Below are 14,105 nucleotides of genomic sequence, written 5' to 3' on the forward strand. Positions count from 1 at the left end.
AATATAACCCTCAAAATGCATCTTTACAAAGTGTTCGTCATGCATGCTGCATGCATACATCGGATTATGTGAGTATCGTATTTATTTGGATGTTTACATTTGATTCTGAATGAGTTTGAGGCTATGCTCCGTGGCTAACGGGCTAAAGCTAACATTACACACTGTTGGAGAGATTTATAAATGAAGATGTGTTTATGAATTATACAGACTGCAAGTGTCTAAAAATGAAAATAGCGACGGCTCTTGTCTCTGTGAATACAGTAATAAACGATTAACCACATTTAACAGTACATTAGCAACATGCTAACGAAACATTTAAAAAGACAATTCTCAAATATCACAAAAAATAAAAAAAATAAAATAACGACTTATATAGTGATGCTGATTTCCAAACACTGCTTCATGAAGCTTCGGAGCGTTATGAATATTTTGTGTGAAATCATGATTCGGATCGCGTGTCAAACTAATGAAATGAAGTGACTTTGGCACTCCGAACAGCTGATTCGACACAAAAGATTCATAACGCTCCAAAGCTTCATGAAGCAGTGTTTTGAAATCGGTCATCACTATATAAGTCGTTATTTTGGGGTTTTTTGGCGCACCAAAAATATTCTCGCCGCTTTATAATATTAATATTGAACCACTGTACTCACATGAACTGATTTAAAGATGTTTTTAGTACATTAATGGATCTTGAGAGAGGAAATGTCATTGCTGGCTATGGAGGCCTCACTGAGCCATTGGATTTCAACAAAAATATCTTAATTTGTGTTCCAAAGATGAACGAAGGTCTTACAGGTGTGGAACGGCATGAGGGTAAGTAATAAATGACATTATTTTCATTTTTGGGTGAATTAACCCTTTAAATGTTTTTTTCCTGTGAAAAAAAATCTCCATGCCTTAAAATAGCGTGAATGTAACTCCACACCCTTGCTTCATTTAGTATAAGTGGATCTATGAATATGCTAATTAGCCCCGCCTCCACTCACTCGCACAAGCTCAGAGATCCACTCAGTCAACTTGCAGAGGTAAACGTTGCAAATTGTATATATATTTTTTTTTTGCAATGTTGGACACATAATGGTAATTAATATGATTAGCCTTTTGTTTGACTACGTTATCAAACAGCTAATAATGTGTTGCTAACGTTACACGACTCCCTTACTTCAGAGCGCAATAGTTAATGATATGCTAAAGCCCGCTGGCACATTGACGTGGTTGGTTACAAGGTACTTTGTGACATCAGAAACACCAGCGATTTCAAACGGCGTTTTTGAAACTGTCTTTAGATCACTGCAGGTTTAAAGAGAAAATACTCAGCAATGGTATTGACTTATGAATTTGCACATGGTTTGTCTTCAAGCATATTAAAAACAGCACATAGACATAAACAACATTAAAAACTTACTTTTCACCACTTTAAGCTTCCCAGTCAGAGCATGCACGAACCCTGGAGTTGATGTCTGTGCTTCCTTGGAGTGGCCAGCAAGTTCATTCAGTAATTAGTGCTCACTTGTTCGCTTAAATGGAGAATATCACATGGAAACTGTAAGCAAGCTTCAGGCGTTCTAACGCATCCTTTTGAAGAGTCTGTTGATGAATGTTCAGAGCAGACAGATTTAAGCCAATTTTATCTGATGTCCTGTCATGACTGACAAAGACAATTTGTGTCTCATCTATATAAAAACCACATTGACAACTAGAGTCAAGAACTCAGCGTCCTATAGACCATGTAAAAATCAAAACTGCCAAGATTTGATGCTCATAGACTGTGTTCACAGAAACAAAAAGCAAACATTATATTATAAAATGAATATTAAATATTAATATTAAATATATTAAAAACTTGAAACCCTTACAACTCGCCTCGACTGGATTAAACAGGCCATTAGATGGCAATAACACTAGAATATTTTGAGTAATTTGACTGTGTTAAATATTTTTGAATGACACCAGCTAGCACAGTAAATTTGGCAGTCATAAAATATTAAAACTACAATACTACTAGTACAAAACACTAAAAATAAACTAAATCCTAACAATGATATACTGAAAACTAATATTGAACTGAAAACTGTCATTTTGAAAATAAAAGAAAAAATCGAAACCATAAAAAAACCCTGTATGATCGTCATCTTTAATATTTACCTTAGTCACTATGTTTGCAGGCGTTATCATGAGAACAAAAAAAGGGGCTTGACTTTAGTTATTCATTAATCCAGACAGTAATCAAACCACTACTGTGAGCAAGACAATTCAAGTGGCATGTTAGGAAATATTATTATCAATCCCAAACACTGACTGTGTGAATCTAGCCATTGTCACTGTAAATATGATTATATCAATGCATTTCTGTGTGAAAGTGTCTATTTTGCACATCTGTTATCAGTCAGAATCCTGAGACAGATCCCATTATAGTACTGTATAATCCCACTAAGATTGAGAACAGCTATGGGGAAAAAAGATAGGAACATGAAGAGACAGGGATGAGATAGTGAGAGAGAGGCAGGGATGAACAACATAAAAATAGCCGGATAGCATCCATCCAAAACTATTCAATACAATTTTTGCTCAAAAAAGGGGTCAAACTCATTGCTTGTATATATCTCTGTCCACTTCTTTTTATTCCCTCTTATTTGATTTGTCCAGAAAGAAGAGTCATGTCTGTTCAAACTAGATTTTAGGTTTGCGTCAGTACCTCCAGGTCTAGGGAGGTTGGCCACTGAAGCCTGGATTAATCCTATTTACAGCATGGCTTTACTCTAATGAACCTGATCTAAGAGACACACTCCAGCCGGACCCCCCGTGGTGATGTCATTATCCGGTTCTCTGCCCAATCCAACTGGGTGGGTTCAGATGTGTGTGGATTTTAACTGTGCATTTAAAGTGCTAGTTCATCCAGAAATTAAATTCTGCCATCATTTATTCACCCTCATGTCAGTCCAAACCCCTATGAATCTGAGAACAACAATTTTTATTTTATTTTAAATTTTTTCTAAAGAAAGACCAGGATTTCATAAAATGAAACCTGACAGTTACCACACTGTAAACAATTATTTTCATGATTTGTTATCACAACATTTTTTTCTTTTGTCAAATCAACTTAGATAATTAATGTGGTTCATACTATTAACGCACTATTTTGAGTTTCTGTTGATTAAACCAATCGCCTTCATTGTATTAACTCAAATTTTTAATTTCAATGAACTCAAAATTGTAAGGCAACCAGGTAACTAACTTTAAGTTAAACCAACATTTTTTTTTTTTTACAGTGCAGGGGCTTTGAAGCTTACTGATGGATAAAAAGGCACCAAATCATTAATGCCAATTCCTTTATGTGGCAAGTTTGAATATGTGCAATTGAGAATAAGATTTGAGAGCTACGACAGAGGGCAAAGAGCTTGACAGCACCTGATTACCATATACTTTTGCTAAATGAGAAAGAGCAGCTTGAACATTCTTCAAAAGCAAAGGAATCACATATATATATATATATATATATATATATATATATATATATATATATATATATATAAAATCATTTGTTTTGCCACCAGAATACTTGGGTGGAATTTGATACTGCTCTTATTTTAATGATGTCTTTGTTATCTCCAGTGATTTTTTTTTCCTCTTTCCCATAAATGACTTTAAAGTTTAAATTGATCCCCATCTTGCCTTTAAAAAAATTGTTACAGTTAGTGCCCCTGGGCCATCCCCATGCTCTCCTTAGGAGTATTTAATATTTCACTAATTAGCACAGACTACCACACTTGTTTCTTTCCAAGACACTTTGAAGCTCCCAGAAAAGTGTCCTTAAAGGATCAATAAGGAAAATTAAGTCATATGATGGGACACTGATTTGCAGTTCAGAGCACCTCATGCAGCAATTCAACTAATTTGAAAACATAGGCAGATTTTCTGTGTGCAAAACAAAAACTATGTACTCAGATTCATTTATCTCAGAGCAATGTAATATTTGAGAGCTGATTATGGGATTCAGAGAGCTGCTAAATGGAAAACTTATTTTCATAATATATCCAAGTCAGACATTGCGATCATAAATAGGAAGATCAGAAAATGGAGGTTATACTTTACAAAAAAAAGGACATATGCATTAACATTAATGTTATAGCTAACATAAAAGGACAATGAACACTAACCAACATAAGGAACACAAGTAAAAATGAACCTTAAAGGTGCCTTCAAACGTTTTTTTACAAGATGTCTTAAGTCTAAGGTGTCCCCTGAATGTGTCTGTGAAGTTTCAGCTCAAAATACCCCATAGATTTTTTTTTAATACATTTTTTTAACTGCCTATTTTGGGGCAGTATAATTAGAAATGTGCCAATTCAGGCTGCGGCCCCTTTAATTCCTCATGCTCCCCGCCCCTGGAGCTTGCGCTTGCCTTAAACAGCATAAACAAAGTTTACACAGCTAATATAACCCTCAAAATGGATCTTTACAAAGTGTTCGTCATGCATGCTGCATGCATACATCGGATTATGTGAGTATTGTATTTATTTGGATGTTTACGTTTGATTCTGAATGAGTTTGATAGTGCTCTGTGGCTAACGGGCTAAAGCTCACATTACACACTGTTGGAGAGATTTATAAAGAATGAAGTTGTGTTTATGCATTATACAGACTGCAAGTGTTTAAAAATGAAAATAGCGACGGCTCTTGTCTCCGTGAATACAGTAAGAACCGATGGAAACTTTAACCACATTTAACAGTACATTAGCAACATGCTAACGAAACATTTAGAAAGACAATTCACAAATATCACTAAAAATATCATGATATCATGGATCATGTCAGTTATTATTGCTCCATGTGCCATTTTTCGCTGTGCCATTGCTTGCTTACCTAGTCTGATGATTCAGCTGTGCACATCCAGACGTCCTGCCCTTGTCTAATGCCTTGAACATGAGCTGGCATATGCAAATATTGGGGGCGTACATATTAATGAGCCCGACTGTTACGTAACAGTCGTGTTATGTTGAGATTCGCCTGTTCTTCTGAGGTCTTTTAAACAAATGAGATTTATATAAGAAGGAGGAAACAATGGAGTTTGAGACTCACTGTATGTCATTTCCATGTACTGAACTCTTGTTATTCAACTATGCCGAGGTAAATTCAATTTTCCATTCGATGGCACCTTTAAATCATTACCAATGGAGATTGCTTTTTGTGTGCTATATAAAGTTGTACTTTATATAGCAGCCTTGCTCAGCCTACACCCACGTCCAAACTATTGTAGTTCATTATAATGTATTTCATTTAACCCTCTTTTATTTACTTACCCTATCTGAACGATGCAAGGATTTCAATGCTTTTATGATACTGTAATCATTTTCCCCCAAAGTCATGTTAATAAGGCTTTGTTGACTCTTGTTCTGAAAGATTTAGAAAGAAAGGCAATTGTGTCACAGATATTGCTTCATTCTGTTTGTACAGTAGCCTTGCATATTAGGAAATAATATTAGTCTTAACCTGTTAGCCTTGCATATTAGGGATTAAGCTTTAAGTAAGCCACTATCCGTCTTTCATCCTGATGGAAATGAGTTACATCCTTATAGAGCTAAATATAGAGGGTTGAAGAACCGTTTTCTTGATCTGTCTCTTTCGCTCTTGTTTGCTGAGCCGCTCACACACACACACACACACACACACACACACACACACACACACACACACTGTAACTGGGTCTAAGAGGGTTTATCTGAGACGAGAGCTAATCAACAGTCTCTGTGGGTCAATGTCGATATATAGAGGCAGACACAGGAAGAGAAATATAGGCAGAGGGAGTGAGAGACCCTCTGACCCTCTGGAGGCGAGGCCTCTCACTTTCTTTTTATCTTCCTCTATCACACTACTTGACCTCCACCTTCTTTTCATCTTGAATTCGCTTCCTTCTCTGTTTAACCATCACCAGCAATGCTGAGAGGATGTCATTTTTTCACAATACACTTTGTAAACAGATATTACACAGGGTAGAATGACATAACATTATGAAACTATTTAAATATGTAAAATATTTTTATATGGTTACGGGGGGAAAAAGCTAATTTCTGATGCTGATGTATAAGCTATACATTCAAAATACATTTCACTGAGTAGGTTAACTAATGTTCTCCCTCTCTTAAAGAAAGTTAACAATGGTATGGAGAAACGGCTAATTTTAACAAGCTAATTAGCACCGGCGGCCAATTTTAGTGCTAATATTTTTGTCTGGGGTCTGACTGTCTTCGAATGCACAGATGAGGTCTATATACAGAGCACACTCCAGTGGGGCTATCTGTTACAAAAGGAGGCACGACAGTCTTCAGCTTGTTTGAGTGCTGAGCTATGATAAGCTAAGCTAGCCTGCTTCTAAACTACTGTAATATGCTATTTTAGGCTACTAGGAATGGGGGATTTAATTTAGTGTACGCATAGCATGTTGCTAGCGCAGCATTTCATTCATATTTCACGCTATTTTAGGCAGGCGGGTGAGGAGCAGTGGGTATGTTGTGATTGCTGTACTATGCTAGCCTACTATTACATTACTATAAAGTTCTATTCCTGGTAGCTGGTTAAGTAACTGGTATAAATGGTAAAGAATGTAAAGAGACACTCCCTGGCAGCCATTTTGGAAACAACTTTAGCTCTTTTGTAAAATAGTAATGCATTACATGTACGCTAACTGTCCAGAGATGTGAACAGTAACTAGGACTCCAGTTAGATTTTTTGTATGTTTGTATTAGCCTGTGCAGCATGTATTTTTTGGTAATAGTTGAAAAGCCAAAAGAAAAAAACAAAAGCTTGAAGTAGCCTCGCTGGTCTCCCAGCCTGGTCAAACTGGTGATTAGTTGACAAATGCCTGAAAACCCTCTAAAGAGCTTTTCACACTTGAAATAGTTAACCCTTGGTCATTCTAGACCCTGGGTAAAAGGAATCCTGGGTTGTCTTTATTCACATTTCACACTGCTATACCCAGGGTTAACAGTTAAGCTGCAGTATTCATAAGCTGCCGTTTCACATTGCACATTCCTAAACCCTGGGTTAAAATCGTTATTTGCTTATTTGTGGTGTCAGTGTTACTGACTGGACAAACGCAGCACATGACCTGTTTACATAAAGGCTCTAGCACCGTGCATCCTCATTGCTGACTGTAATATCAAGTTCTTTTCTGAATTAACTATAAAGGTATTGCATTTTCCATCGCCGTTTGACATTTTTCCTATCATAAACAGAAACGACTGTTTATATACATTGCACGGTGTTTCCATGACTGCCCAAAACAGGGTTTCATAACCCCGGGTAAAAAGTGGTCTTAATTACAAGTGTGAAACGTTCCTTTACCCAGGATTGAAAGCGGTTTTTAGAACGACGATAACTCGAGTTTAAGCGCGGTGTGAAAAGCCCTTAAAACTCAAGCTTGTTTCTCAAGCAAGGGACTGTGGCCCACTAGGGGGCCTCAGCAAACAGCCAGGGGGGACCCAATAAGTCTTAATATTATTTAAATTTAGTTATATTAACAATCTTAATATGTAAAACTCTAACAAAAAGAGATGTATGACAATAAACTTACATTACGTTTTTTTTTATTTATTCATTTTTATTACAACAGAGGTACCAGAGGGACATATATGTTTAGATAGGAGGGCCTTGAAATATTGTCTTAGAAACAGGGGGTCCTTGGAGTCAAAAAGGTTGAGAACCACTGCTGAACAACCTTAGGCGGGATAAATCTTTTTGTCTTTTTTCAGACTGTGATATCGGCCAGGCTGATTTATTGCCCAATGTTTGTCGATTATCTATAGGTTCAACTATTGAATAAAGCCATTCTGTATAAAACAAATAGCTAATCTGACAAACTCTGTATCTCACCTCTGTCCCACAGACAGTGAAGTCGTCCCTCCAGACCTTCTCCGCCCACGATCCTTCACCACAGTACGTGGATCCACCTCTTTACGCCGTGAAGTAGACACCTCCCGCCTGTCCGTCAGTCTTTGCGATCTTAACCTGCCACAAGATGATGCCAGGCTTCGACTCCCTCCCGCTCCTGTCGCCTGTCCCATTCCTCAAAATTCCATGAACTCCCAGCAGTCATCACTGCTTCCTCACACCTTGGAATGTGATCTACGCTTCCACCAGCTCCGAGGTGCCCACATCAAAACCCTTAATGAACAGACCGTGGCACGATCCGAACACAACCGTGACGAACGCACACTAGTCTTCACGGATCGCCCGCTGCGAATTGGCGAAACCATCTTCATCAAAGTCATTAAGTCCAGCCCTGCTCGATCTGGGTCTCTTTCATACGGTGTGACATCATGTGACCCAGCAGTCCTTCGCCCGAGTGACCTTCCTTACAATCCTGAAGCACTGGTTGACCGTAAGGAATTCTGGGCGGTGTGCAGGGTGCCTACTGCTTTGCAGAGTGGTGATATACTGGGCTTCCTGGTCACACAGGAAGGGGAAGTAATTCTGAGTCATAATGGCACCAATGTGGGGATGCAGGTGTGTGTGGACAACTCACGACCACTCTGGATGTTCTTTGGACTGCATGGTGCTGTCACACAGCTGAGGATTCTAGGTAAGCATACAAGATCTATTACAATGCATTGCATTATCCAGATGTGTTAGTCCGACTTCCACAAAACAAACTGGTATGATTTCAGTTGGACTAAAGCTTTTACATGAAAATTTCAAAATTATTACCCATTTAGTCCAACTGAAATTGGCTTTTAAAATGCGAATAAAAACTCACATTCAGGTGTGGAATGCCATTTTTCACAAATCGATTATTTTGGGTAATATCAAGTCCTGTCCTTCTTTTATTTATAGTTACATATTTTGTCCACTCATAAAATGTAAGGAGTCTGCTTATTATCTCAGCTTACTAAACCCAAGGAGGGTTGCAATATACTTTATTAAAAAATACATTTATAAATATAACTGCAAGTAGCAATTCTTAGGGCCAAGCACAACAGAGGCAAAATGAGGAGCAACACAAACATGGCATGGAGCATCAAGACCAACTGTAAAATGATCAGTTTTAGACATTTTTACATAATTTTAGGCAAAATGGTTCAAAAAACATAAAAACAATAACTTTTTATATGATTTAATTGCTTGTCGCATTTGACCAAAAGGTGGCGCTGTCACTGAATTGATGTGTTATTGTCAATGTGGCATAACAATTACACACAGAGTTTGGTGTCAATATGCAAAACCATTTGAGAGTTACAGCTTTGGATCTTTTTTGTCATTTGCAATTAAAATGACAGCGATAGTAGCTGAGACAAAGACACTGCATGTCAATTTTGAAGTCATTCAGACCAATGGTACTGTAAGAGCCAATTTCTCATTTTGTTCAATTATAGCACAACCAAGTGGTGCATGATATAAATGACCCACATCTGACTTTGAGTGCATGTTTTTGCCACTTACAAAATTTTGACATTTGACCTCAAGCATTTAGTCTTTTCTTACGGTGGTTTCGTCTCAATCAGAATAGCAGTTTCAAAGATATTCACGAAAGTTTTTTTAAATGCTAAACCACAACGTCAGACAAATCATTAGGCGAAATGTAGCATATTTGGTATCGTTGGACTCTGCAAGTATTCAGGAATCTAAGAAGATGACTCCCGTGAAGATACATCAGCCACATCCAATGTTATAAGCATGTCATTTTTTTTAACCTCTAGGGGGCGCTGACCCAAAAATTTTCTGACTACATCTGGGCATAGTGCCAATGACCCATACTGATTTTCATAACGATACGCTAATGCGTTTATAAAATACAGCATTTTACTTAAAATTCAAAATGGGTGATGCCCAAAATGAGAAAAGTAGATATAATTCGTATTGGCATGTTGCCCCAAATCTAACAAAACGTTTATGATTTTTGGGCAAACCCTTCAGAAGTTATAAGCAAAAAAGATATTTTTCATATCTCCTGACCAGTAGGTGGTGCTGTGCCGAAATGCTGCATATCGCCTCATGCTTGTGATGATGTACCAAGACTTGTCTTAATATGCTAACGCGTTGCGGAGATAAAGCCTCACATCCGTTTTCATCTAATTAGTTTGTGTGTTTTTTGAGAACGGTTAAGTTTATCAAAAAGCTTTTAATATCTTATTGCCAGCTTGGTCTGAAGATGATCTGAGCCAATTTTGGTGAAAATTGGACGAACCGTCAAAATGGCGAGAACGTTCAATTCAATCGAATCAGAGGAAAAAATCATTTTGTTTCTAGTTATTAGCATAAATGTGACTGCAAATTTGGACAGTTGGTGGCAATAGAGCAATTGAGTTAGAGACTCCAAAATTGCTGGAGTTAATGTTCAGACTGTCCTCTATCTGTGTGCCAAATTTCATAATTTGCCTGCAAGCGGTTCTATGGGCTTCCATAGACTTCAAGAGCAGAAGAAGAACAAGAATAGGAACACTAACGATTACAGTAGGTGTCTATGGACCTTCAATGCTTGGCCTGTAATAATATAATCAGCGGATACAATAGGTGCCTAGTATGCACCTTCAGGGCTTGGCCCATAATAATCTTTAAAGGACTGTAATATATACAATTAAAGAAACTGTGCTGTTGCTATTGTGGGTATCGACATATTAATTTCAATTTCATTTCAAATTTGTTCATTTGATTTGAATCACTTCATTTTTGTTAATAAATAAACAATTCAGAAGCACTCCAGTAACCTTTCAGAACACCAGACAGTGCTCCAGGTCTCACCCACACACCTGTGACTGACACAGACACACTCTCAGTAAAGTTTGAACTAAACAAAGTGCTGTATATGCTCATAGACAGCTAAAGTCAGGAAGTATTACAGGAGTATGTGTGGGAGGGGTATGACCCCCGTTAGCTTTGTATGCACTCTCCAAGATGTCTGTGTCGCTGGAAGCACATTCCCCTCCCTCTCCACGCTGCACCAACGCACTCACCCCATCTCATTAGCATGCAGTGAAGAAAAGAAAATGAGAAAGTGAAGAGGAGAGTGGGCGATTCACACTTCATTTGAGAGCATTCATTTGAGAACATTTCTCTCGTTTACATCTCTTCTCTCCATTTCGCATTCCAATTTCCCCTCTTAGCATAATGTTTTTGTTCTTTCAAGATTCAAGGTTCAAAACGTCATTGTAATAAAAATTTAGTTGTTAGAAAATTCTTTCATTGTGCTTATTCAACAGTAATGGCAGCAGGAATATAGAATAAAAGACATGAAATATGAGGAAATCTGAAAGAAATACCAAAGCTTGCAAGGCTGCAAAAGAATAGTTTTATGTAATCTTAGGTTTTAGGTTCTGTGTAAATATTAATCCATATAGCATTTGTTTTGAAAAAAAAAAAAAAAAAAAAAAACAGACACCAGAAGGATACTAGAGATTTGAAAGTAGCAACTGCTGTGTTCCCATAGACAATGGTTATCATAAAACTATGCTTAAAGGGTTAGTTCACCCAAAAATGAAAATTCTGTCATTAATTACTCACCCTCATGTCGTTCCACACCCGTAAGACCTTCGTTCAGAACACAAATTAAGATTTTTTTGATAAAATCCGATGGCTCAGTGAGGCCTCCATTGCCAGCAAGACAGTTAACACATTCAGATGCCCAGAAAGGTACTAAAACAGATCATGTGACTACAGTGGTTCAACCTTAATGTTATGAAGCGAATACTTTTTGCGTGCCAAAAAACAAAATAATGACTTTATTTAACAATATCTAGTGATGGGCGATTTCAAAACACTGCTTCATGAAGCTTTGAAGCTTTACGAATCTTTCAAATCAGTGGTATATGAAATATACTTGTTCTGGAATCAGTGTGAATGTGTGAACATGAAAAAAGTGGCATGTAATTAAGGTCTATTCATTTTTCTCTACCAAATCACTTCTATACTGAATGCAGTGCACTGCCCTCGGTAATTTCAGTTCAAGACCCCTAATGTAGGACATATGTGAAGACATATGCAGCTCACACCTTTACTTAAGCATAAACTGAACTATTTGACAGATGAACGATGCGACTGTTTATACCACGCAAGCTGGTTTAGTCAGTACCTCTTTGGTATTCAAAATATAGAAAAGACTTTCTGCCATGTTGACACATAGTGCTCATTTTACACATGGCAAAGGGCTTTAAAGAGGGCTGACTTTCTCTAATAGGTTTTTTGAAGTCTCTCCCTCTACGGCTGGAGGTTAGAGAGACTCAGCTGTTCTTGTGTCTCTGTTAATCTAGTAGAGATGCTCTTGAAGAGGCCTGGCCCTTGTGATCCAGGGCCAGTTGCTGAGGCCTAGTGAAGGGGATTTATGATGCGTCTATGTGTGGAATGACAGGAAGCTGGAATGGCATGTCAGGCTCACAAAGGATCAGTGGACCCCATCCCATATATAACCCCTCACCCTGACTGGATCACACTGTAGGACTTACATACTGTATGCAAACATACGAGCAAAGAAAACACACGGACCTAAGACAGAACCTTGGGGGATCCCATTATTATTAACTCTAATACTGTCATCGATCTCATCCAGAGTAAATGCACACCAACACACACAGATATATAGACTAACCTCAGAGAGAGTGCATTCATGGGTTTTTGGTCAGCTTAGTTTTAGTTCAGCCAATTCTCCCTCTCATATACACACATTATATCAGAAGATCCATCATACAAGAAATGAGGTCAGTTCAACTGAATTCAGTCTAAGCTCTACAGACTACATTAAAATGCCCTGAAATCTTACCATGGCCACTATTATGGATGGAAATTGAGTCTGGTTCAGATTCATATTCCAATGTATGACTTTTTAAATTATTCTTTTAACCATTCTATTAGAACAGACCACCAACCCTCCAATAATTGGTCATATACACCATATATACTCTAAAACAATCCTTATCAACAGATTTTAATGTTTCTTCATAATAAATTACCATTTAATACAAAAACCGATATGTATCAGTTGTTATATGAACAACCAATCAGTAAATAGGCTGAATTTATTTGCGGTTCAGTGAATAACTGCTCCAAATGATTCGGTCAGTGAGAGAATTATTGTTCTATTCTATTCAAGCTGTATAGATTAGGTCTGCTGGTTAAAATGCTGGCTAATGCGAGGTGTTTTCCCTGTTTTGGTCGCCTGGGTGTCGGATCTGTTAACGAATCTCAGGCCAGCATGGTCTTTAAAGGTGTCAGATTCAGATTCCGTCCTGAGCTCCAGCAGCCAGAACAATGTACTGAGACTAGTGAAACAAACACCCCCAATAACATCTACAAATACAGCACCTGTGCAGTATTACAGTATGTGATATGTAGTTCTGCGAAGAGGGTGACACCGTTTCAATAACAGCTTACTTGATAAGTTTCTGATATAGGCTACAGCTTAGTGTCCCCAAAAAAAAGTGTTTCAGTCCGAGGCAGTAAACCCACTGTTCACTGACTATGTGATGTATATCACACACAAAAAAATTAGAAAAATTTAATTTTTCAATCTCCAATCCAATTGGTTTTACACAATATCTGGAAGTCAGAAAGCACAGGTCTGCAGGTACAAAGTCGTATTTAAAAGTACAGGGTCGTGACAATTACGGCTTCAGGGAAAGATCTAATGAGTGAAGTGTGGAATGTTTGTGCAATGAAATTTTTTTTTGTGTGCAGAATCCATTGTTTGTTGAACTGAAAGGAATCATATTAAAAAGTCTGTCACCTGCTCATATCTACTATATGTTCATATTCAGGCTCTACTTTCTTGGGTGATGCTCGTGACCCATCCAGTCCCGGCTCGCCCTCCGCCTCGCCCCTCTCACCCTCAGGCCTGTGTGGTGGAAGCCCAGAGCCCAGTTTAAATGAACGCGGCTGTCCTGCTGCCTTCTGCAGCTCCACTGAAGGTCTGCTTGTTTTCCCATATATATTTATAATATTTCAAAATTGTAAATTCTAAATATTATGATAAAAAATTGCATTGTATGTTCCCACCCAAAGCTTTCTTATAGCTTCAGAAGACTTGGATTATAGTGCACAATTCATATAGACCAATTGCACCTTTTTTTGGCTTGAAAGCTTCATGTGAACTAATTGCCTGGAGCAACTACTTCAATTAT

General features: G+C 37.8%; 1 protein-coding gene across 2 annotated transcripts in view; it reads left to right on the forward strand.

Annotated features, from left to right (window-relative positions):
* The window catches only part of neurl1aa (neuralized E3 ubiquitin protein ligase 1Aa), a 91,138-nt gene that overhangs the window by 72,316 nt on the left and 4,717 nt on the right, over window positions 1-14,105 (forward strand). For both annotated transcript variants that reach the window (XM_048196358.1, XM_048196359.1), the window contains exons 4-5: window positions 7,886-8,581; window positions 13,743-13,892. In XM_048196358.1, coding sequence (XP_048052315.1) covers window positions 7,886-8,581; window positions 13,743-13,892 — 846 coding nt within the window. The remainder of the gene's footprint in view (window positions 1-7,885; window positions 8,582-13,742; window positions 13,893-14,105) is intronic.

The sequence above is a fragment of the Megalobrama amblycephala genome, linkage group LG7 (genome assembly GCF_018812025.1).
Source record: "Megalobrama amblycephala isolate DHTTF-2021 linkage group LG7, ASM1881202v1, whole genome shotgun sequence".
Lineage (NCBI taxonomy): Eukaryota > Metazoa > Chordata > Actinopteri > Cypriniformes > Xenocyprididae > Megalobrama > Megalobrama amblycephala.